The sequence below is a fragment of the Aethalodelphis obliquidens genome, unplaced genomic scaffold (genome assembly GCF_003676395.1).
Source record: "Aethalodelphis obliquidens isolate GAN/ISIS:26980383/991018 unplaced genomic scaffold, ASM367639v1 scaffold38, whole genome shotgun sequence".
Taxonomy (NCBI): Eukaryota; Metazoa; Chordata; class Mammalia; order Artiodactyla; family Delphinidae; genus Aethalodelphis; species Aethalodelphis obliquidens.
Window position 1 is genome coordinate 10416644 of NW_020837982.1, and position 24090 is coordinate 10440733.

The 24090-nt window shown below is 56.0% G+C and overlaps 1 protein-coding gene across 6 annotated transcripts; it reads right to left on the minus strand.

Moving 5' to 3' along the window:
• Positions 1-2: 2 nt before the first annotated feature.
• DLG4 (discs large MAGUK scaffold protein 4) lies at positions 3-22490 on the minus strand. Of its 6 annotated transcripts, none has more exons than XM_027130823.1 (20): positions 22043-22490; positions 14415-14579; positions 11154-11207; positions 10957-11007; positions 10629-10753; positions 10361-10530; positions 10123-10259; positions 9830-9974; positions 6214-6509; positions 6000-6102; positions 5754-5868; positions 4222-4398; positions 3901-3937; positions 3780-3807; positions 3600-3647; positions 3417-3518; positions 2932-3104; positions 1937-2046; positions 1102-1193; positions 3-927 (listed from the first exon to the last, which is right to left on the minus strand). In XM_027130823.1, the coding sequence occupies exons 1-20, from the start codon at positions 22070-22072 to the stop codon at positions 821-823; spliced, it is 2265 nt and encodes a 754-aa protein (XP_026986624.1). In that variant the 5' UTR covers positions 22073-22490; the 3' UTR covers positions 3-820. The 6 variants fall into 6 exon arrangements, 5 of the variants coding, with proteins under 5 accessions (XP_026986624.1, XP_026986626.1, XP_026986623.1 ...); XM_027130825.1 differs by having other exon boundaries at positions 14514-14579; positions 22043-22489; XM_027130822.1 differs by having other exon boundaries at positions 9-927; positions 10957-11016.
• Between the last annotated feature and the right edge of the window lie 1600 nt (positions 22491-24090).

Consider the following 24090-nt stretch of genomic DNA (forward strand, 5'->3'; position numbering starts at 1 on the left):
GGTTTCAAGTATCTGTCTCTTCCTTTCACTCTCTCAAAAGAAAAAATAAATAAATTGCAGAAGGCGGCAGCATTTCCAGTCTTCCCCTGGTTCCCAGACACCCTACCCCCAACCCTGCCCCCCCCCACATTCCCGCTCCCTAGACCCATCCCTCCCCATTCCCCCAAAAAAAAATCCCAGGAAAAAAAAAAAAAAAAAAGCCACAGTTAGACCTTCCACTCATGCAAACCGGCAAAGAAAAAAGGTGGGGGGCATGTAGAAAGCAGGGGGCTCACAGTGGAGTCCCCCTACTTATCCCCCCAAAAACCACCTTTGAGAAGAAAAAAAATGGAAAAAAATAAATGAGAAATCAAGGGACAGGGGGAGTTATGATGGGGGCAGGGATGACCCCAGACCCTGCCTCGGGAGAGCGCGGAGGCCTGTAGCCCTGCATCCCTGCAGCGGGGTGCTCCTTGAGGGGGGCCCTGACTTCCGCAATGTGTGTGGGAGAAGATGGGGGAAGGCAGGTGGCCCCTGGTGGGTCTGTGTGTGCGTTGGGGGCGGGCAGGGGCGAGGGGTCCTAAGGAGCTAGGGCTCGGGATCAGGAGCCCAGGGCTCCCCCCCAGACCCCAGGTTCCTGGGGTTCAGGAGTCCAGTTCTGGGGTGCGGGGATACATGCAGAGGAGTGTCCCCCCTCCAATGGGCTGGATCCAGTTAGAAAGGAAATAAATAAGAAGGGGTGGGAGGGAGGCTGGAGGTGCGAAGGGCATGGGCAATTCAGTCCAGACCAAGGGCCTGGGCGATGGAGGCGGGGCGAGTCCAGGCCAAGCCAGGGCAGGAATCAGAGTCTCTCTCGGGCTGGGACCCAGATGTAGGGGCCTGAGAGGTCCTCGATGACGCGCTTCACCTTGTGGTAGATCTCCTCAAAGCTGTCTCCCTCCACGATGGCTGGGGGTAGGGGGGGAGCAGGGAGTCAGGCCCAGAGGGGCACCTTTTTCTAATTCTCCTATCCACGTGCCGCGGGGCTGCACCCACCCAAAGGGGACACCTCTCTCTAAACCACCCACCCAGTGGGGGCCCCCTCTTTGAATCTGAACCAAAGGTGCCTTGTGTGCACCTCACCTGAGAAGCACTCTGTGAATTCCTGCTCCAGCTTGGTGGCTCTGTCGAAGGCTTTGCGGGCTTGCTCCTCTGTGATCCGCTTATTAATCTCTCTGTGGACAGTGAGAGACACACAGACCTGAGGGTGGGTCCTGCCCCACCTTTTATCTCCTCCATCCAGAGCTGTGAGGTCGCAACCAGTATTTTCTCATCTGGAGCACGAAGCAAAAAATACAATTTCTGGGCTTCCCTGGTGGCGCAGTGGTTGAGAGTCTGCCTGCCGATGCAGGCGACACGGGTTCCTGCCCCGGTCCGGGAAGATCCCAAATGACGCGGAGCAGCTAGGCCCGTGAGCCATGGCCGCTGAGCCTGCGCGTCCGCAACGGGAGAGGCCACAACAGTGAGAGGCCCGCGTACCGCAAAAAACAAACAAACAAAAAAACAATTCCCAATAACCTCTGGGGCCACAGACGGGCCCCCTCCCCATGACCCACCCCAGCCGGGTGTGGCCACTCCAGGGACCTCTCCAGAGCCTCAGCCTTCCAGCCGGCAGCCCCAGTGAAGGGATTAAGACCCTAACTCCCGACAGCCCCGAAGCCCTGGCTCGGCCTAGAAGGTGTGTACCCCCAGGGGTTGCTGGGAGTTGTAGTCCTGCCTAGCCCGGGGCAGGAGAAAAGGAAAGAGGCCTGGGAGTCCCGGTATCCTCTGGGTTCCAGCTCTAGGTGCAGATTTCCCTCAAGGGCTGCCGGAGCTGCTGTCTAGGGTTCTGAGGGAACAGTTCAACACAGAGGCCTTCTGAGGCCCAGAGCCACAAGTGTGGGCGAGCAGAGGGGAAGCCCCCCGGGACCATACTCACAGCACATTCTCCAGGGAGCGGGGGCGGATGAAGATGGCGATAGGGTGCAGGTGGGCCGCCTGCAGCCGCCGCACGGCATTGGCCGAGACATCGAGGATGCAGTGCTTCCCCTGGGGGCGGGCAGGGGGGGCGGAGGCGGACCAGCAGGTGGCGGGAAAGGACACAGGTGCCAGGACAGGACACAGTTCATGGGAAGGTAGGGAACGGGGGATTGGCCGAAAGGGAAATGACATGGATGTCGAAAGACACGCGGACAGAGAGAGTTGAGGCAGGAAAGGTATGGATAGACAGAATGAAAGACAGAGAGAAAAAGGCGAGGGGCAGACGGAGGGCAAGGGAGGGGTCAGCACAGGAGGGAGGGAGTGGGGGGAAGGAGGGAGGTGTGAGGAACCAAAAGATGGGGCAGAGCAAGGCGGGGAGGGGGGGGGTCGCGAGAAGCAAAGAAAAAGGAGAAAGGAAGTAGGATAGAGGGAGGAGGGAGGGGAGGAAGTAGGATAGAGAGAGGAGGGAGGGGAGGACGGACAGAGGACAGACAGATGGAAGGAACAAGGAGAGACAGATGGGAGGGAGGAGAGGCAGATGGAGAAAGGAGCCATGGAGGGAGAGGGCAGGGTGGGGGCAGCAGGGAGAAGGTGGCGGCAGAGGAGTGGGAGGGGAGAGGGCCAAAGGGGAGCCGGCAGAAGGGAGGGACCGAGTGGGGGGAGGCCGAGCCACCAAGGGCAAGGCCGCAGGAAGAGAGGTGAAATGGGGCAAGGAGGAGGGCAGGGGAGGAGAGGGGACAGATGGCAGAGCAGAGTTTGGGGTCAGGGACCAAGGGAGGGAGGGAGGCAGGGAGAGCAGGGCACCAGAGAGCAGGCGGGCAGAGTTGCCCAAGAGGAGCAGGAGGTGGAGAAGCGGAGTGGAGACCCAGCAGGGAAGAGACAGAGAGAGAGCGCGTTAGAGAGCTAAAGGAAGGCCACGGGGGGCGGGCAGGAGGACGGCGCCGCGGCTCCTACCTGCTCGGCCACCTCGCGCACAGACTGGACGCTGGTTCCATACAGGTGGCTGTTGTACTGGCCGGCCTCAATGAACTTGTGCGCCTGGATGTCCTTCTCCATTTTCTCCCGGGATGACACGAAGTGGTAATCCCGGCCATCTATCTCATACTCCCGCTTGGGCCGTGTCGTATCTGCCAGGAAGTCACCCCACCACCCAAAGATCTAACCACCATCCCTCTAGCTTAAACCCTGCACAGCGACACCCCCACCCCCGCAGAGTGCCCAGCCAGTCCTTCAGGGAAGGGGGCAGCTGGGGAGACTTCCTCAGCAACCCCGGGTCCTCCAAGTCCCCGGCCTGGAAAGGTCACCATGGAACATGAGGGTGGCTGAGAAGCACCCTTCTCTGAGAACCCGTATGTCCGGCTGCATCCCAATGCCCGGAAGCGGCTCTGCCTGTGTGACCGCTTGGGCCCCCCTACCCATTCCAAGGCCCCGGCACTCACGGGGAACACAGGATCCAAACTTGTCGGGGAACTCGGAGAGGAGATCATCATTGGCACGGTCCTTGGTGGGCCCGAGGATGATGATGGGGCGAGCGTAGTGCACTGAGGAGAGAGTGCGGGGTCAGGTGGGGAGCAGAGCAGGGAGCAGGGGTGGCTGGGCCAGGTCGCACAGCCAGACCTCACCTTCCATCTGTGTCACCGTCTCGTAGCTCAGGACCGAGTCTTCTCGACCTAGTGGGAGGCAGGGCGTCGGCAAGGGGGCTCTGATGCAGGGGACCTGGGGCCCTGTGCTGCCGTCCTGAGGACTCAAGCGAGGCTCAGGGCCCCTCTCACCTCAGGTCTTCCCAAACTGACCCTACGTACCCTGTGATCCAGAGCTGGAGCCCCAATCCTAGGAAGAAAGAGCAGGCCATGCGATTGGTCAAGAGTCCAGGCCCACGAGCCCCCCACTCTTCCACCCAAGCTCACGGCCTCCTCTACCTACCTTGGCCTTTAACCTTGACCACTCCCGTCGCTCAACCCTGTGGGATACATGGAGGGATGGTGGGGGGGCGTGTAGGGAAATGCCCATGAGGAGCCCGATGGCCTCACCCCGGGCCAGCTGAGAACCCCATCTCTCAGCAGCCCCTGGGCCCCGTGCTCCTAAATGAGGCGTTTGCCAGAAGTGCTCATGTGAGTCATGGTGCTGCTGGGAAGGCCCAGCAGACGGATTCCCAAGGAGTCAGTAGGCAGACCCATGTCCTCCCTACTGGCTGCCCAGCCTGGGGACCTTGGGAGCGTCAGTGCCTGGGGCAGAAAGGCTCACCGCCGTTTGCTGGGGATAAAGCCGATGTCATCAGTCTCGCTGTCAGAGTGGACCCGCCGCGCCTGCCACCACTCCTCGTCACTGGCGTCGATGACATGCAGCACATCCCCAAAGCGGAAGCTCAGAGCCTGGCTCAGGAAGCCACAGTCCTTGGTCTTGTCGTAGTCAAACAGGGCCCTGGAGGGCAGGCGGCCTTTGGTCAGAGCCTGGTGAGGACTCCGTCCCCCAGGACCCAACCTGGAGGTTCTGCCCCGGGGTCTAGAGACAAGCACAGGTGCCGTGGATTCTGAGAAACCCTAGAACTATGTGGGGACCAAAAGCTCTACCGAAACTCATGATCACCATAACTATGAACTGTCATTCAGTCCACACTGTGTCAGGGATCAGACAGGCTACGGATTCAGTGCAATTTCTAGAGTAAGATCTAGAACGGCACCCTCCCAAGAAAGCAGTTGCAGTATGCACACACGTCACAGTCACAGGGGCAACGTGGACCCGAACTCATAAGGGAAAGAAAAAAAGATGACTCTCTGCAAACTTTGGTTACCCTCAGCAGTATGAAACTCCTGTAAGTCATAACCCCTGAGGTCAGGACAAGGGAAGGAATGACCGCAGAGATAGCAGAGATGTTGAGCAGATCACTGGGGCTAGAAAGATGGGAAGGGACCCCAGGATTGCCCGGCATCACCTGGGAGTCAGAACTGACCAGCCCTGGGAGCCAGCTGAAGCCTGCAGGGAGGAAAGGGCCAGACGAGGCTCCGGTTTGAGCCGGGCATCTGGGCGGATGGAGGTGCCATTCAGGGAGAGAGAACACTGACTGGGTGGGACAGACAGCACGAGCGCACGGGAGAAAGAGGTGAGCTCACAGTTTGGGACATGTTGCGTGTGAATGCCTGTGGGACATCCCCATGGACGTGTCCAGAAAGCAGATGGCCAGAACTGCAGGTCTAGACCTCGAGGGAGAGGTCAGGCCAGAGCTGACAGCTCTGAGCGACATCTGCAGAGCGAGTGGCAGGTGAGGCCATGGGAGTGGACGGGCCCCCAAAGGGAGAGAAGGGAAAAAGCATCAGACACAGCGCCTAGGCCTGCGGAGAACGAGAAAGAGGAGCCAATGGGAGAAGGAGCCCCAAGAAGGTAGCAAAACGCCACCGGAGAGATGGGGACAGACTGGAGAGAGCGGTGGTCCACCTCCCCTAGACTGCGTTGTCCCACGGGGCTGGGCAGCCTGCAGCAATATATTCCAAAAGCCGAGAGGCCCCCTGCTCTGCCAGGTGTTACCCTTTGAGTTACCAGATTGTGGGACAGCTGGGGGTACCAGGGCAGGTGCCAGGGTGACCGGGGCTAGTGGCAGTAGGGATCACAGGGACTACTTCACAATGCTAACCTGTGCGGGAATGCCAGCTGAGCGTCGCCAGCTGAGTGTCGGCCGGCAGGGGTTGGGGGGGGGGGGGGCAGGGGGGGTGGGGGGGGAAGGCGGGCGGGGGGACGAGGGGCACAGGAGGACTTGGAGCCCAGCCCGGGAAGCGTCCGACCTGATGTAGAAACCCCTTTTGGGATTGCTTCGCAGGGAGGCAGTCCCTGAGCCCAGGCTGCTGTTCATGAGCTGTTCCCGAAGGTCGTGGATCTTGGCCTCGAACCGGCTGTACTCTGAGGAAGGACAAGAAGGTTCCTGAGCTCGGGCCCCATCCTACCGCCACCCTCCCTCGGCCCCTGCTGAAGCCAGGAGCCGAGGAGACAGAGAGCTGAGCCCACGAGAAGGCGCGCTGCAGGCCCGATACCTTCCGGTTTATACTGAGCGATGATCGTGACTGTCTGACCCGCGTTCTTCAGGGCAATGGCAGCCTGCTCATGGCTGGCGTTGCGGAGGTCAACACCATTGACCTAGAGAGAGCAGGAGAGGCTGAGTCACTGGAGATGCAGGCCAGGCTCCAGCCCACAGGGCTCTGCCCTCAGGGGAGGGGGTGGTCCGGGCAAGGGCTGGCCTTCCCTCACCGAGAGGATCTGGTCCCCCTTCCGCAGCTCCCCACTGAGGTCCGCAGGGCCCCCGGCCAGGATGAAGGAGATGAAGATGCCTTCACCGTCCTCGCCACCCACGATGTTGAAGCCCAGGCCCGTGGATCCCCGGTGGATCACGATCCGCCTCGGTTCTCGGGGGATGTCTTCCTCCCCGAGCAGGTCCTTGGCCACTGGGGAGTAGCGCCGAGGGGAGGTGGGGGTCATGGCTGTGGGGTAGTCAGTGCCCAGGTAGCTGCTATGACTGATCTCGTTGTCCAGGTGCTGGGAATAGGCTGGGGGAAGACGTGGGCGAAAGGATGAGATGGAAGTACATGGAAGAAGACAGCGCCCACCACCCCACCTCCTCCCTAGGGAATCAGCAGAGCCAGACTCGGGGAAAGGGGAAGTTACTGTGCCAGAGAAACAAGGCTGGGGTGGTGAAGGGGGCGTCAGGTCACAGCAATGTCAGGGGCAGGAATTCACAGGTGACGTCGAGGTTGGTGCTCCTAGGGGACAGTGGATCTTAAGGGTACGTGACCTCGGTATGGCAGGGATCACGGAGCCAAGGAGAATATTAATACCAGGCTTTGGGGTTTTTCGTTTGGTTGTAGCATCTCTCAAATCCCTTCATCTATGAAACTCCTCTCCCTTTTTTTCCCCCCCTCTTGGCCATTCATTTGTTGAAAAAACTAGGGCATTGTCTAGCAGAATTTCCCACATTCTACTAGGGAAATTCTAACAGGTAAATCACTGCTTGCATCCCTGTCCCTGGGGTGTTAACCTGCGCCTCTGCCCTGTATTTCCTGTACACTGGTCATCCGAAAAGAGACTCAAGTTCACTTTTTGGCAAGAATATTTCATAGGTGGTGCTGCGTGCTTTCTGCATTATGACAGGATGCAATACTGTCCGGTTGCCTTTTCTTAGGTAAGACAAATCTGTAGGTTCAGGGATTGTCAACCTGATCCATACGTTATAAAGCCCCCCATCAGGCTTTCACCTAAGAGTTTTAGCAGCCACTGATGATTGCTGCCTGGTCCTCACAGTTCACTGGGGACAGCAAAATAGCGCTGATAAGTCTATGTTTGTTTGTGTTTTTTTTTTGAGAGAGGAACATTTATAAGTGAGAATTCGTCTGTAAAAGAGAACGTTCCTGGGCTTCCCTGGTGGCGCAGTGGTTAAGAATCCGCCTGCCAATGCAGGGGACACAGGTTCGAGCCCTGGTCCGGGAACATCCCACATGCCACGGAGCAACTAAGCCCGCGAGCCGCAACTACTGAACCTGCGCTCTAAAGCCCGCGAGCCACAACTACGGAGCCTGCATGCCACAACTACTGAAGCCCGTGTGCCTAGAGCCTGTGCTCTGCAACAAAGAGAAGCCACCACAACGAGAAGCCCGCGCACCGCAAATAGTAGCCCCCGCTCGTTGCAACTAGAGAAAGCCCGCGCGCAGCAACGAAGACCCAATGCAGCCCCAAAATAAATAAATAAATAGATTCAAAAAAAAAAAAGAACGTTCCCATATCAACCATTTGGTTACTCTAAGGTGCAGTTTGTACAGGAAGGGAGAATAAATGCTTGACTCTTTCCCTCTACTTGCCAGTTTTCAGAATGGATGAGTTCCCTAGCATCCTCTAAAGGTACGCAATTGTTTTGAAGTATCATTATAATCCTGTAGATTTTAACATATCTAATGAGTTTTGGTTGAATGGCCAGTTTCAACTTCTGTGTCTTTGACACGACCCTTTCATATCTTCCTCGCTTTCTAGTATGAAAGATGTTACAAGCTCATCTCGTACATTTCTTGCTCAAGATTTGGAATTGAAAAAAAAAAAAAAAAAAAGATTTGGAATTGGCCCTTTCTCCAAGGAGCCAAGGTTCCTTTTGGTAGGTTATGGTGTTTAGAAACAAGACCATGTGATTTTAATATGGTCTCACAGTATGATTTCAGATTTGGACGGAGCAGTCACATCTCGTTATTCTTTTCCAAAAATTTCTTAGCTATTCTCCCAAATGTATTTTTCCAGTTGGGGGTAGGGGGGACATTAAAATTCTGATGAGGACGCATAAAATGTAGAGATTAACTTGGAGAAGATTGAGATATTTAGCATATTATGTTTTTTGCGTCAGGAAGCACGATGTGACTCTCCAATTCTTCAGTCTTCTTTTATGTCCTTCAGTAAAGTTTCATCATTTTTTTCATGTAAATGTTACACACTTCTTGTCAAGCTTATTTTTCTACGAATTTTATAGAGCTTTTCTCCTATGGCAAAAGGGATCTTTTTACCCATTACATTTTATGGCCACTTTCTTAACCCTACATATCGTTTCTAAGTTCTTCAGTTAATTCACTTAGATTTTAATCTAGATGGACAAAAGTATAATTTACAAATAAGGATAAGTTTGTTTCTCCCCTTTCAAATGTAAGTAACATCTATTCATTCTTTTTCTCTTGCTACACTGCCTGAAGGCTCTAAAGCAGTGATTCTCACGCAGGGGAATTTCGCCTCCCAGGGGACATTTGGCAGTGTCTCAAGACATTCTTGGTTGTTCTCACTGGTGGGGAGGGGTACCATTTCATCTGATAGACAGAGGCCAGGGCTGCTGCTAAACATCCTACAGGGCACAGAACAACCCCCTACAACAAAGAATGTCAACAGTCCCAACACTGAGAAACTCCGCTCTAAAGCAATGTGGAATAACAGTAGCAGGAAGAGGCATCCTTGCCTAGTTCCTAACTTAATGTACACACTGCTAGGATTTTATCATTAGAATGTGTTCATTGTTAGTTTTTGATAGCTATTCTTCAATCACGTTAAGGAAAATTCTTCTGTTCCTAGTATACTAAGTTTCCCTCCAAAAATAGGATGATGGATTTCATCAAATGCCTTTTCCACATCTATTTGAAATGAACTTACCCTTTTTCTCCCTTAACTTTTTAATACAATAAATCATACTGAGAGGTTTCATAATATGAACCACCTTTAATTCCCTGAAACAAACCCTACTTTGTGACAATGTTATTCCCTTAATACACTGCTGCGTTTGTTGTGCAACTATGTTATTAGATACTTTTACATCTCTGTTCAGAAGCAAAATTGGCCTATACTTTCCTTCTTCTTCCTCCTTTTTTTTTTTTTTTTTTCTTTTTGCCACACCGCACGGCTTGCAGGATCTTAGTTCTGCCACCAGGGATTGAAGCCAGGCCATGGCAGTGAAAGCCCAGAATCCTAACCATTAGGTCACCAGGGAACTCCCTACTTTCCTTCTTTTATATAATCTTTGTGACCATTTTCAAATGCCCTCATAAAATGAAATGTGAGACATTTTATCTTTTCTTATATTCAAAAAGAGCATAAGAATTATCTACTCCATGAGGATTTGATAAAATTAGCCATAAAACCATCTGGGCCTTGTGCCCTCTGCGGGAGGAACCATTGACAATCTTTTCTAGTTCTTTGATGGTGACCGATTTTCCATCTATTCTCCAACCACAGGAAGTGACAGAGGTTGTGGCCAGTTCAGGGGAAATATCTGAAGAGGAATGGTCACCAGGGATGTCATGGGGTGACTGAGATGGGGCACGGGCAGCTCTGGGGTTTGGAGGGCTCTCACAGGTTGTGATGTCTGGGGGAGCATAGCTGTCACTCAGGTAGGCATTGCTGGGCTTGGCCACCTTTAGGTAGACAACATCATATGTGTTCTTCAGGGCTGCCACGGCATCCTCATGCATGACGTCCTCCAGCCCCACACTGTTGACCTAGGGTCAAGGGAAGCAGAGCTCAGACAGAACCAGAAACATCCTCAAGACGGATGCACTGAGGGTGAGCCGATAAGGAAGCCTGGGCCTGCTCAGGACCAGGAGGCAAGACCTAAGTGTGGGCTAGAAAAGTGATGGGGGTCCTCACCGCCAGGATCTTGTCTCCAATCTGCAACCTCCCATCCTTGTGGGCAGCACCCCCTTCGATAATCTTGGTTACGTAGATGCTATTATCTCCGGGGATGTGCTGGTTCCCTACACCTCCAGCAATGCTGAAGCCAAGACCTAGATGGAGGGGAAGGCAGAGGTGGGTGCCCAGGTACCTGGGGAGCAGGCCTTGGGGCAGCGGACAGTGGGATGGGGGTGGAGACATAACAGGTTACTACCTTTAGGCCCCTTGATGAGCTTGATCTCCATGAGCTTCTCAGCCGGGGGCTTCCGGCGCATGACGTAGAGGCGGACGATGGAGCCTGCCTCTTTGAGGGCCTCCACCGCGGCTGAGTGGGTCACCTCCCGCACGTCCACTTCATTTACAAACAAGATGCTATCGTTGACCCTGAGGGCAGCAAAGTGGGCCTGAGCCAGGAGCTTCCTGCTGCCCTGGCCCTCCCTTTCCAGGGAATCGGCATCCTAACCCCTGTCTCTTCTCCCCACCTGAGACGGCCATCCTGGGCAGCAGCCCCACCGGGAATGATCTTGGTGATGAAAATGGATGGGTCGTCACCGATGTGTGGGTTATCAGTGCCACCTGCGATGCTGAAGCCCAGACCTGAGTTACCCTGGGCAGAAGGAGGGGAAGAGGGTCAGCTCCCCTCACCACCCGCTCTAGACAGGGCAAGGGGGTAGGGGAGTGGGTCGGGGAGTTGTGACCAGAGCAGGAAGGGACAGGGTTAAGAGGCTGGCCACAGAGAACAAACGGGCACAGAGAGAAGCACAGACAGGGAGCGAGAGGGGAGGACCTTGGAGGGAGGAGCCTGCTCACCCTTTCCAGTGTGATCTCCTCGTATTCCATTTCCCCCTCTGTCCCGTTCACCTGCAACTCCAGCACGGGCCAGAAACACAAGAGCAGTGAGACAGACTTCCTACCTGAGAACCTGGCCCTACCCTGGCTGCTGGGACCCAGGCCCTCCCTGTCTCCCTCCTCTCTTCTGTAATGGCCACAAAATCTAAACAACTCACATATCCCGGGGCTTCTAGGGTATCTGTGTTGACAATCACAGGGGGAGAATTGGCCTGTGAGGGGAAAAAGGAGACGAAAAGCTGCCTGAACCTTGGCTCAAGAGGGAGCCGGTAACCAAGAGTCCCACCGGCCTGGCTACCTCCTCAGTCTCTTAACCCAGCCCACTTTGCTACCCTTGACTCCCTGAAGGACCCAGCCTCAGTCCGTGTTACATACACACACACACACACACACACATGCTGGACCAAATTCTGCCCAGCCCAGGCCCCCTGCATGTGGAAGGAGGTGTCTGAGAAGGAGGAAGGGAGAGACAGCCAGATAGGGGAGCAGCAGATGGTAAAGGGTTGGCTGGAGGGGCGCCTTGGGGGGGGGGGAAGCGTCTCACCGGATGTAACACCACAGAGTGTTACATGCCTTATGCGCTACACACAGACACCACAGGACTTATGTCCACTGGGTCCTGCTCCCCCTTCCTGCCCCCATCCCTGTCCCTATCCGCCCACATACACCCAGATACCTTCATAACCCTCCCTCAGATTTGCCCCTCATTTTCACACACATTTGCCCTAAACCCTGGGCCCCGGGAATCCGGGGTTCCCCCAGATGCAGGCCCCACCCTCCCTCTCGCCCACCCACCATTAAATCTACTCTTTCCTCTAGGGACCCTGTTGCCTAGCAACGGTATCTAAGCCCAGCCAAGGCCTGGGGAGACCCACCTCCTGGAGGCCCCGTCGCCAGGACAACAGGAGGGGGAGATGGGGCGTGGCCTAAGGACAACCAGATTCCCAAAGGCAGAAGGGATCCTCTAGCCCCGCCTTTCCTGACCTGGGCCCCGCCCCCTCCCCCCCACCGCCGCGTTAGCCCGGCAGAAATAAGTCCAGGCTGAGGAGGGTTGAGGGCGCAGCGCACCCTGAATAACTTCCTTTCCTCCCTCCCGTACGCCCCTCACCCTATGCAGTGCAAAGAACATCAGGAAAGGGGAGTGGTGAAAGACATCCGGGTCCTGTCCTCTCATCTATTCTCCGCCCGCCCACCACTTCATCCGGGAAAGGGTTAAAGTGGGGTGTGCCCAGGTCCCTGACGTCAGTCGCCTCGACGCAGCAGGGTCTCTAGATTCCAGGGCGGAGCCCGCTTTAGGCCGGTCCTAGGGGCTTCCCCAATTGCCTGGGCAACCGAAGCCACGTTTCCATGGCAATGGGGGAAGGCGGCCAAAAGCCTCCTTCCGGGGTCCCCAACCTATCTCCTCCTTAAACAAGTATTTATTTGGAGCCTACCAAGCGCGAGGCACTCATCACGGATTCCCCAGACTCCTCGCTCTCTCCTTCCAAAGGGGTCCCTCCTCTCTCCTACTGCTATTTGTCCATACTACACATTTCCAAGCTCTATAGTTGATTTCATATCCATAAGTCTATTAACACCATCCTCCGACCCTTCAAATCTCAGCAGATGCTAACTGTCCAACCAATAGCCACTGACTGCCCAACTCTCATCCGCACGTCCATCCTCTATCGCACAGCCTATCCTCAATCGCCATCCCCATCCTTATCCTAGAATTTCCTTTCCCAGGCCCCATCTTGTATCCGCAACTACCTTCATCTGTGTCCCTCTCTCTACCCCACCGGATAACCTCCATCTACATCTCTGCCCCACCCTTCAATTCGCATCTTCCATTCTCCATCCGCTTCCCTGTCCACTTCCCTGTCCACATCCTCCCATTCGGGCCCATCCCTTATCAGTCTCCTGCTCTTATCCTCCACCTTAATTTCTGATCCCCCAGAGAGATCAGCACCACCCTCCCTTAGTTCATCCTCAAACCCTCAAGATTCTATGACCAAATCACAATCCTTCATTCTCAACCCATTCCCCCTCTCCTCTGAAAATTGAGGCTTCTCCTGTCCCCCAGCTCAGGCCTTGTCGTGGGACCTCCCTCCCACACTTATGGCCTCCAGCACTCTCTCCTTCCACTTCCCTCTGCTTCCTGGGCTCAGATTCCAAATCTCCCTAGTTCTGTACTAACTACCACCTTCTCTCCTCTTCTCCTTCCCCAGGGACTTAATGGCCCCATCTTGGGGGAAAAAAAGCATCTCTAGTCTTCTTCACTCCTTGCAGCCCCCAGAGTTTCACAGGAATCCTCTGCACCATCTCCTCATCTCCAGAGCCTTCCTTTCCTTCCTCTCAATCAGCTCGACCTGCTGCCCTGATTTCACAGTCTCATCCTTGTCTGTCTCCTGGCCCAGGACCTCTTACCCTTCTGTTGCCTCTCCACTTTGCTACCTGCCTGAGAACAGTCTTTTTCTCCCTCTCCAATTCCTCTCCTACCACATCCTTCTCACCCCAGAATCTACTGCTGCCCCCTCTCTGCCTCCTCATCTCTAGGCTCAGAAACCTCCTCACCATCTTCTTGGTGAAATGTCAACAACCCCCCCTTCCAGGGCATCCCACAAGATCCTAGAATCTCACCCTGACCCCACAGTGTTCCCGTGAATCTCCCTGCTAGCCTGGTACACTCCATCCTCCCCAGCCTGTGCCCCCGGAAGAGGAGATTGAGGGGGAAGAAGTTGGGAGCCGGCTGCCGAGGCAGAAGGCTGATCAGGCCGCAGAGGGCCTGAGCTGGGGATCAGGGAGAGGGAGAAAGAGAGTGCGTGGGAGGAAGAGAGAGACAGCATCTAGAACCAGCCCGCCAGCCAACAGGGAGGGAAAGGCAGCGAGGGGGGTGGCGCACAGGAGGGGTGCAAAGGCCGGGGCAGGGGATGGAGGCAAAAAGGCCCGGGCGACTAGTCTCAGGCCAGACAGATGGAAAGGGCTGGAGAGCCAGGCCCAGAGGCCGGAAGTGGGGGGGAGGAGGCAGCGAAGGGACAAGAGCAAATGAGGGCAGCGCTCTGGCCGCAGAAAATGGAAATGGAGATGGAGGGTGTGAAGGAATGAAGAGGGCTGGGGCGCGAGAGCATCCTGGGGGATGCACACATCTCAACACACGTGCGCACAGACACGCAGATACACACACACGCACACACACACACTCCTGGCTGTAAGCCCTACACCCACTCCCAATTGCCTGGCCTCTCTTTCTCCTCTTTGGTAATCAGGTGTTTCCAACGCCCCAAATGCCCCCTCCCTCCCCCGGCCCCAGGAGCCCAAGCCCAGCTCCCCAGCCCCGGCCTCCCCCCACCTACGGCTCACGCCCTACCGGGCCTTGGGGGATGTTGTAGCTCCGAGGCTCCGAGGGCCGCACTGGGGAGGGGGCCGCCTGAGTCTCCTACCTTGAGGGGGGAGAAGTGGGCGTGGCCCACGACCCCTTGGACGGCCTCGAGGTGGGACAAGTTCCTCTCCGCCACGTGCACCAGCTCGGGGGCGTTTACCTGGTTGGGGAGGTGGGCCGGGCTGTGCTCCAGAGGGGGCGTGTCTTCATCTTGGTAGCGGTATTTCTGGGGACGGGGACGGAGGCGTCACAGGGGCCGGCCCAGCGCCTCGGGCTCCAGGCTGCCCGCCCCGGCGCGCCTCCTCTTCTCCCCCCCGCCCCCCCCCCGCCCCCCGCCAGTGCAGTGCGGAAGGCCCTGGGGCCTGGCCAGCTCCTCCCCCTCCCTGTCCTCCAGCCCATTGGCTCCCCTCTCTCCACCTCCCCACATCCCCCTCTCCCGCCAGGGCCTCGGCACCGCTCCTCTCTTCCCAAAGCCCTGCCCCATCCCCCAACTCCTTCAACTCCCAGCCTAGGACCCCCGCCTTCTACCCAGCACACTCCCTCCTCTGGCTTCCGTTTCCTCACCCCTCTCCCAGAGCTCCAGCCCCTCTGACACGTGCACCCCCGTTCTCTACATCCATCCCCAGCGTCCTTGCTTTCCTCATCAGCTTCCCCCCATTTCCTCTTTACCTCAATCCCACTGCCTCCATCCAGTTGCTTCTCCCACTCTGTACCCCACCCCACCCTCCTTGCCTCAGTCACCCCATGCAGCCTCTACCCCTGGAGTGATTGGCTCTCCAGCACCTTTCAGGCCCCAGGCAGGGACCACAGTCAAGCCCTTCGACTAGCCGGTACTTGGCGTCAGCCCCCCTGGCAGGACACAGCTAAACCCGGCCAGCTGGCCTCGCCGGTTCCCAGGTCATCGGCAAAGGGGCCCCAGGAGTCTACCCCGCCTCTACAAACGCCTACAGCCCAGGCAGCTAATCGGATATACTAGAAGGAGAAGGGGGAGAAAGGGGGAGGAACAGAGACAGTAGGGCTCAGAAGGGGGGCAGGAATGGGTGTCAGCTTCCAGGTTTGCTGACTGCGGGAGGGGGTAGAGCCTCAGAATGAATTCCTGGTCTCCCTCCGGCCTCTTGGAGTGAGAGACCCAACCTGACCCCTGACTCCCTTCCTAACTAACCACGTGCCATCTCAAGGGCCTCCCATACTACCTTAATAGGGACATCAGTAAATGAGATTAACTGGGGACCAGAGAGAGGAAAAGGGCAGCTGGAGATAGTGAAGGGCAGTGCCCCTGCCTGGGTCCTCCCACATCTGCCTCTGCTCTCATAGAAGCAAATCCTCCCCAAAACCAGGCTCCATGGCGGAGGGGGAGGCTGCCATATGCAGGGCTCCCTCAGAGACTGGAGAAGACAGAATACACTCCCCAGTACACGTGGGTGAAAAGAGAAGGCAAGATTTCCCTCTCAAAAAAAGTATCTGAGAAACTGAGAGGACCCCAACATTTGGAGACCAACAGTTACAAGGTCAAACTGGAGGAAACTTATCAAGGTCAATGCCTGATGCTACAGTATGACTGAAAATTCTGAGGATGAGGAACCAAGACTGAGGATGTAATCCAACTTTGGCCGTGGTTAAGGATGAAGTAAGAGAAGAGGAAGAAGAAGATGGTACATGGAGATTCTCAAACCCAGGACACACCTTGATACATCTGAAGAGCCTTAAAGAAGGAAAACATGGGGCTCATCAAGGTACACTCTGTTTTCTGGCCTTGGAGAGAGACTTGACTTGGAGACAGTCTCGGAGAGAGAATCCCAAGCTCCCTCCAGGTTTCCGTATCATGAACACCAAAAGTGGAGAAGGGAAGCGAGGGGAAGTATAAGCTAAATAATCCTCCTCAAAGCTGGGCCCTCCTGGATAACAGAATTCGATGAAATGAAAGAGGTTGTCATTCCACACCCTGAAAAGGTGGTCTTCAGCCTGGACAGTGCGAGATCTGAGGGACAGAGCCCCAGAACTGGAGGGGCCAGGGAGAAAGGGAGGAGGCAGCTGTGCCTCCGCTTCACAAGGCCCCCAATTCCCTGCATGATACATGAGGCAGGGCCAAGGGTTGCAGCTTCAAGTTTTGGAGTCAGGGGAAGGGTTTGAGCCCAATGCCCCTCCATCTTTATTTACCCCACCTCACACAGAAAATTCCCGAATCTCGATGAAGAACTATCAGGGTGCTGGAAGTTTGCAAAGGGACATTTCATTGTTTATTCTAGATAGGAGATGAAAGTAAATTTGTAGCACAGTGAGACTGCAGACACCTCTCCCTGCCTCATCCCCATGGGGAGCAGGGGTGTCTAGGACTGAGGAAAAGGCTCCTCCTGATTGGGAGACAAGGTGAGGGAGATGGGGAACAAGGAAAGGGTACCAAAGTTCCCAGAATGTGGCTGGAGGAGGTTAGGGCCTGTGCTCAGTCCCTGGACATTTTCTAAGTAAATGTAGTAAGGAAAAACCTCTGGAGAGGTGGGGCTGGGAGAGAGTCATTCGGAAACTGCAAACTGGTAGGTGGGGGTCGGGGTCAGCACCTCTCATCCCAGACGACAGGACAACTAAAGCAGGACAGGCAAGAAAGGAGGATCCCCTCTTTTACCCTACAGGGACTCAGGGCTGCCGCGGGGCGACAGCTCCAGTGCTATTGGGATCAAGTCTGAACCCCCAATATATTAAGGCATAGGATAAATCAAAAGGCTGGGGGGTGCTGTTGTTCTTTCCCCCTTGGCTCCCTCCTCACCGGAGCCCCAGTTACAAGAATGACCTGGAACCCAGCCTTGTACCCCCAGAATAGAGGGGTGTGAGTGAAAGTGGATGATCATAGGAGGGGCGACCCACTGTGCCTGTCCGCGAGACACTGCAACCCAGAGACCCCACCAAGCAGAAGGAAGAGCGACAGCACTTGAAGCTTGCACCCTGAGATTTGGGGGGTCCGGGAAGAGGGGAGCGGGGCCGGAGCCCGTACCGCGGCACGTACCACGCAGAGACACATGGAGGCGAATCTGTTCCGAGCCGACATGGAGAAGGGGAGGGGGACTGAGGGGAAGGGGTGGGTGGGAGAGCAAGGGTCCCAGGGTTGGGGGAGGGGGAGGGGCAGAGGGGCGGGGGCTGCGGCTGCCGCGGCAACTGGAGGCTGCAGCCTGGGGGGTGGGGGGTGAAACGGCGCCTGCGCAGTGCGGGAGAGCGTCACGATGGGAGAGAAGGGGTGAGGGGAGACCCTCTTAGCCATCAACTTCCCTGGTTCCAGCTGTTTCTCTGTGCACTTCACCTTCCACAGTATATTCCTATTCCTTTACAAATAGACTCACTCCTAAAATTTACCAATTTATCGCTCTGGTTCTCTGGGACCCCTTATTCTATCTAATCTCCCACCCCTAAAATCACCAGGTCCTAACTATTACAAAACCTCACTGGACTCTCAGGGTGCAGGGAAGGAAGCAGCTCTTCTCCCTCATTTCAGAAGGACCCCCAAGGGATCTAAACTGCCTCCCACAATCCCCTCCCCCCCAACCTCCCCAATGATTGTTAATGTAGACAACATCCCCACAGATGCCAAGACACCTCCTATTCTAACCAGCGGGAAAGCCCCACATGATAGCCAGACAACGCTTTCCAAGAGTTGAAGGACCACAGATCCTGTTGTGCCCTCAAATTAATCTACCCTTGAAATCATCCCTATTAAAATTATATCTATTCCCCCAATCCACTGACAGAGACCTTGAAATTAGTGCAACTATTACCCTTGCTCTAATGTAAACACCCAAATAAGCAGTCCTCAAATTTGTTTGGGGTCCCCTGTCCAAATCCTTGAACCTAATGAGATACTCATGAGTTTCTAATATACCGTTCCCCAATACCACCAAATCCCATTTCAGGGAATACGTAATGTAATTTAAAGCTGACCTTCTAAATTCAATCGAAACCTCTTCAATTTATTACCAAACCTTTAAATTAAGAGATGTTTCCCTATTCCTTTTCTTTCCCCCTTAAGTGCATACATTACTCCCTTTTCTGGCTGCCCTCCCCTACATCTCAACATTCCCCCCACCATGATTCTGAATTTTAACTTTGTTGGAAGATTACTCCCAAATATATCTATCTCCCCCACACCCAAGTCTCAAAAAATTTTTACCAAAATAAGATCTGGCCTGCAATTTGCAGTGACCCACAAATCTCCCATAACACCCCAAAATGACTGCCTCAGATGTCTTGCATTTTGTCCCAAACTGAACCTGAAAGCATCTCTTCCAAATATTCTCCCATTGAACGCCCACCTTTCCAACTCTTAAAGCCCAGTGAGCAGTCCCCTAAAATCTGCTTCTCTTGGCTTTTCTAAAATGCCTACATGTGGTAGAGAGGACGGACTTCCCTAGAACCTGACCCATGCCCCCTCACTCCCCGTTGGTTGGAATCTGTTAGATGCGCCCCCGAGATGACCCCCAAGGTCCTAGTTTCATATCTGGATAGAATGCTTGGATCCGGGAGCCAGTGCGGAAAGGGCTGAACTCGAAATTCCTTCTAGAAAAGAAAATGCACAGGCCCTAGTTCTCCACCAGTGGGCGCTGTAGCCCATTAAGACCCTCCCCCAACCCCCTTTTCCTTTTTCCCTCCATTTTCCGTTTCCCCGTTGCCTGGCAACGCAGCAATCCAGGACTTTGCTGTCGCCTAGCAACCGTCTCCCTGGAACATAGAGCTGAGGTAGGAGGTTTTGCTCTGATGGAATCCGAACAGGCCTCCATCTTAGGAAAACTGAGACGTCAGATCGCCCAACCCCCGGATTCTCCTTTCCAAAGACCCCCGCGCCCCGCAGTTTCTTAGACAACAAGCCCCTCAAACCCTGTCTCCTTTCGGCACATGGGACCACGTCACGCCCCTGCCGGGTCAGCCCCGCCCTCATTTCGGGCCGGTTACCCAGCCTAAGGCCCCGCCCCTTTCGTTGCCCGCCACCCTTGGTAGAGTAAGCCAGACCCCGCCCACCTGCCTCCAGGAGACCGCGCCTCCGTCCACTTCCCGCCCATTCGCTCCCCCGGCCTCGCCCACACTGCCCCTCCGCCACGCCCCAGTCGGCCAATGAATGAGGCCGTTGGCCACACTGCCCCGCCCCCGGCATCTTAGCTTTGCCCAATAAGGACCACCCGGAGGGTTTAACCGCTTCGCCTCCGGGACTCTGGCCAAATACCCCTGGTCTTTCCCCACTTTCCCCCCTCCCCCACTTGTTCTGCTCCGCCCCCCGCCCCCCTCGCCCGGCCCTCAAGTCCGCCACGCAACTTCAGTCGTCGCCGGTTACCATGGCAACGGCGGCAGCAGCGCGGGGAGAAGGGGGAGGGACGGGGGCGGAGTGGGAGAAAGAGATGCTCAGAGACAAGAGATACACGCAGAGAGCTAGGCACAGAGTAAGACTAAGTGACAGCTATAAAGGCACAGTTAGCACAAAGCACAGGACCTGGCACATTGTAGGTATTCAATAAATGATCCTTAAATTACTGCGGCAGAAGTCTAAATATAGGCAATGAAAGATGGAGGACTCAGACGGAGCCGGGAAGCTCAACGACCGCAAAGCATGAGCACCGTCTACCCCACCCAGCATTTTGGGGGGGGACAAGTGCCATGTGCCCCCTGCTGGCTCCTCCTAAGCTAACCCTCCGCTGCCCTGGATAGAGATGAACCACAACTCCCAACAGCCCCACGGGCAGCAACTCGCCAACACCGACAGATCTTGCGCCTCAAGGCCTTATGGGACTTCGAGTCCCCGCCATCCCGAGACTGACAAGTTTTCCGGCCAAGGAACGTGGCAAGCCTGGGTCTCCACACCTCTGTAAAACCACAAAATGCATGATCCTCTCTGCGCAAGACTCCTTCCTTCGGGGATGCTCAACCCTGGGCTCCATCGAAGAAGCAGGATTCTTGAAGGGAAATGAATAAACCCATCCTCCCAGAATAGCTGCCACTGCAGGCAAACCCCTCACCCTTGCTCGTGTATGTGTGTTCACATGTTGGAAGCAGAGCCCACACATTCCAACTGGCTTTCTGTGTACACCTGCACATAAGGGACCATAGCCAGGGAGCCTAAGGCTAAGAGGCAGGCTAAGGGCAGGAGACAGGAGGAACTGAGAATCAGACATTAAAGGAGAGCAGGCCAGAGAAACTGAGGCACAAAAATCCACTGAAACTACAGGGATGGGAGGAAGAGGCAGTATGGGAGAAAGCCCAAAGCCCACAAAATGGGGGATAAGCAAGTAGCCCTGGAGAGGCGGTGGGGGCTTGGACTTAAAGGTCCCCAGCCCCCAGTCTCCTCCATCCATGCTCACACATGCATGACGCATGGGTAGATGCATGTGTATATACATATATGAGTTTGTGGCAAAGAACATGTGTGTCCTCAGCTCCCTCCCCTGAGAATCTGCAGTTCCCACTAAATATAACCCCCTCCCCAGCCTGTGACTCACCCAGACCCCGCCTCCCGGCCCCCACTTCCTGTCCCACCCCCCAACCCCCAGCTGCCTGCCACCCGCCCAAGCCTCCCTCCACACACCAGGCATCCAGCTTTCCAGTCCCAGAGTCTTACAGCCAAGACCTAGGTATTCTGCATCCCACCAGAAGCTTGGTAGTGCTCCCCATCCAAGATCTCCTCCACCTGCCAGGCTCCAACCACAGGGACACCCTTGTACAGATCTTCACTGCTGCCAGCCCGGCCTTTCTCCTACACCTTCTCACCCCAGTAACCTTAGATCCAGGTGTCTTCCCCCACCTTGATCCCAAGTGTCAGGGGTAACAGGAACATTCCCCTCCATCTGCTCTTCTCCCTCCTTCTCAACCAGGGGTAGATTCAGTGTGGGAGGAAACGGGGATGTTGGGCACCTTCCTGGGCCACCCCCAAATTTTGCACCACGCACCTGGTGCCCCTCCGCAAATCCCCTCTCCCCAAACCTCTCATCCTCCTCCTCAGGAGCTGGCAACCTCAGCTGCTGCAACCTTCTACCTCCCAAGGGAATACCCCAAATCCTAACCTCACCTGGTCCATTCCCTCAGGTGATCCTATGTCAGGCCCCAGCTCTCTGACAACTCCCAAGTATCCCCATTCCACATGATCGAACCCTAAATTGACAGTTCCCTCAAATTGAGAGCGCCCCCAAATGTATCAGCCATGAGACGCTTCTTTTATAGCCTGAAGGCCCACCCCTTCCCTGCCAGCTGACACCCCCAGACCAGTCAGGTACTCACAACCAGTAACCTTCTACCCTCAAGCCAGGAGCCCTGTGAAATTGGGCAAGGCACCTGGAAGCCAGCTTGTCCTCCAAGAGGGAAGAGGTCCCCCCCGCCATGCAGTCCACCTTCTAACATACAGCAAGCAGGACTCCCATGTGAGCCAGGCTTCTCCTTAAATAAGTCTCCCTCAAACATCATTGGTGAACCTCAAAATCCACCAGATCCCCCAAGTCACAGAATACCCCCAATTTTCCATTTCCCTCAAAGGGTTCACTCCAGGGGGCACCTGTGGCCAAACCCAGCATTTTCTCAGATGTGAACCCCCAAACTAAATTATGACCCCCGCAGATACATCTTCTGATGCTCTCACCCCAGGGCCCCCAGCCGCGGATTAGGCCTGACTAACCCCTCCCCACGAACTCATACCCTCCCCCCAGTTTATAGGTCCCCCCTCATGCTTACCTTGGTTGTCACTATACAGAGACAGTCCATGTTGGGGGGCCTGGCCGCGGCAGCGGGTAAGGGGCTCTGACTTCATCGGAGTTTCGTTCCTCCCCTCCGTGGGTTCTCACCCCTCCCCCCTCCGCACCCCACTTTTGCAGGGGGGGCCAGGATGGGGGGAGGGGGGAGAGGGGAAAGAGGGGGTTGGAGAAGGGAAGGGTAGGGGAGCGTGGGAGGGAGGGGAAGGGGGCCCTAAAAAGGGGTCCCCAATGGAGGGGAGGGGGCTTAGGGAGCACACCCCGATTCTCAGGAGGGGCGGGGGCACCGGGGGCTGGCAGCCCCGGAGTTCGGGGGCTGGGGCATGAGCTGAGGTGGGGGAGGGGAACTGGATTTCGGGGAGCCCCGGGGTAGGGGGGGTTCTTGCCTAACGGCCAGGGGCTAGGGGCCGTGGCGGGGGAGTGGGGGGGGGGGGGGTGCCTTGGCAGAGTTAACTGCTTCCGCGCTGGCAGGAACCCGGATAATGGGAAAGGAGAAGGAAGCAGGAGCCCAGAGGCCCTGAGGCAAACATGGAGTCTCGGCCAGCCACCAGCGATGACAGCAGAGGCAGTGAGGAGGGAGTTCATTTCTCAGACGAGGAGGCACACACAGATGGGCTGGGAGCACCCGGGGTTGTTGAGATACTGGAGAAAGGCCATGGTAGGGGGTAGGGAGTGAGGGAGGGGCTGGCAGGAGGGAATCCCTGGGGGCCTAGTGCTCCCTCAGGATTCACAGGAGGAAGCCTGAAAAGTGACTTCGTCCTAGACTCTTTAGTGCCTGAAACTGGGGCAGGTAAAGAAGAGTGGGAAGCAAGAGGGCGAAGGGGCTACAGGACGGGAAAGAGTGCATTCTCCTTGCCCCTGACTCAGGATGTTGTCCCCAGGGCCCCCAAGCCTCAGGTTCATATTCGCAGTACTTTGGTCCCCCTCCAGCCCTGCCTGCTCCCTCGGGAAGTCAGGCCCCCACCCTCACCCCTTTACCTGACTCTCTGAGATGGAAGCCTCGTAATAGTCCAGGATGTCTGTCACAGGAACAGAGCTGAGTTAGCTCTCCCCCCACCCCCCACCCCATCCCCCCGCCTCCCTGGCTGCCCCTGCCATCACCTCTCCTCCACCTGCCTGGTAAGGACAGAGGAACTCCTCTAGCCAAGGCTGGTGGACTGGATGCTGACGGATGACCCCTGCCCGGGGCTCCTGCTTGTACCAAATGATCTCCAGGCTCCGAACCAGCCCCCAAGTTCAGTAATTGCCCTCACAGGCACAGGCCAGCCCTTTCCACAACCGCCCCCCAGAAAACTGGGGCGACTCACCCAGCAAGGCCTGGAAGAGGTCACTGTGCAGCACCGTGAGGAGAGGGGGTGCCCATCGCAATAGTGGGGGGGCCAGGAGCCAGAGGGCTGACCTGGGAGCTGGTGAAATGCAAGTGAGCGGGGATTGGGACAAGGACAAGATTGAGGGACCAACACACTCACCTCCTCTTCCCCAGCCTTTGCCCTCTCACCCCAGACTCTCTGGAAAGGTCCAGGGAGAAGGACCCCTGGGTCCCAGCCCCCCACCAGCCCCCAGGCCTCTCCTTCACAAGGACTCCTGTTTTTCACCTCTTGGTCCTGGTCCCTCAGACATCTCTCTCTTCTCTCACTTTAATCTCTCTAATCCACCGGATCAGAGCTGAGCTGTCTTCTCCCCACCCAGCCTGAGCTGTCAGGTAAAGTTGGCAGGCTTGAGCCGCCCACCATTCCATTCTTCCCAGGTCCCCAGGCACCACACCACCACCTTCCCCCTCACACGCTGGCCCCTCTCCCCAAAGCCAGGCATGACCACAACATTTTCCTGAGGACCGGGGAAGAGGGCCACCCCCAAGGGGCTCTGCTCTCACAGCTCAAAAGGAGGGGAAGCTGTCACTCTCTCCTCCTGAGGCCTGTCCCCAGTGAGAATGGCAAAAAGAGGGGCATAAATTACCTGGGACTTCTTGACCCAGAGTAGACGTGTGTGTGTGTGTGTGTGTGTGTGTGTGTGTGTGTGTGTGTGTGTGTG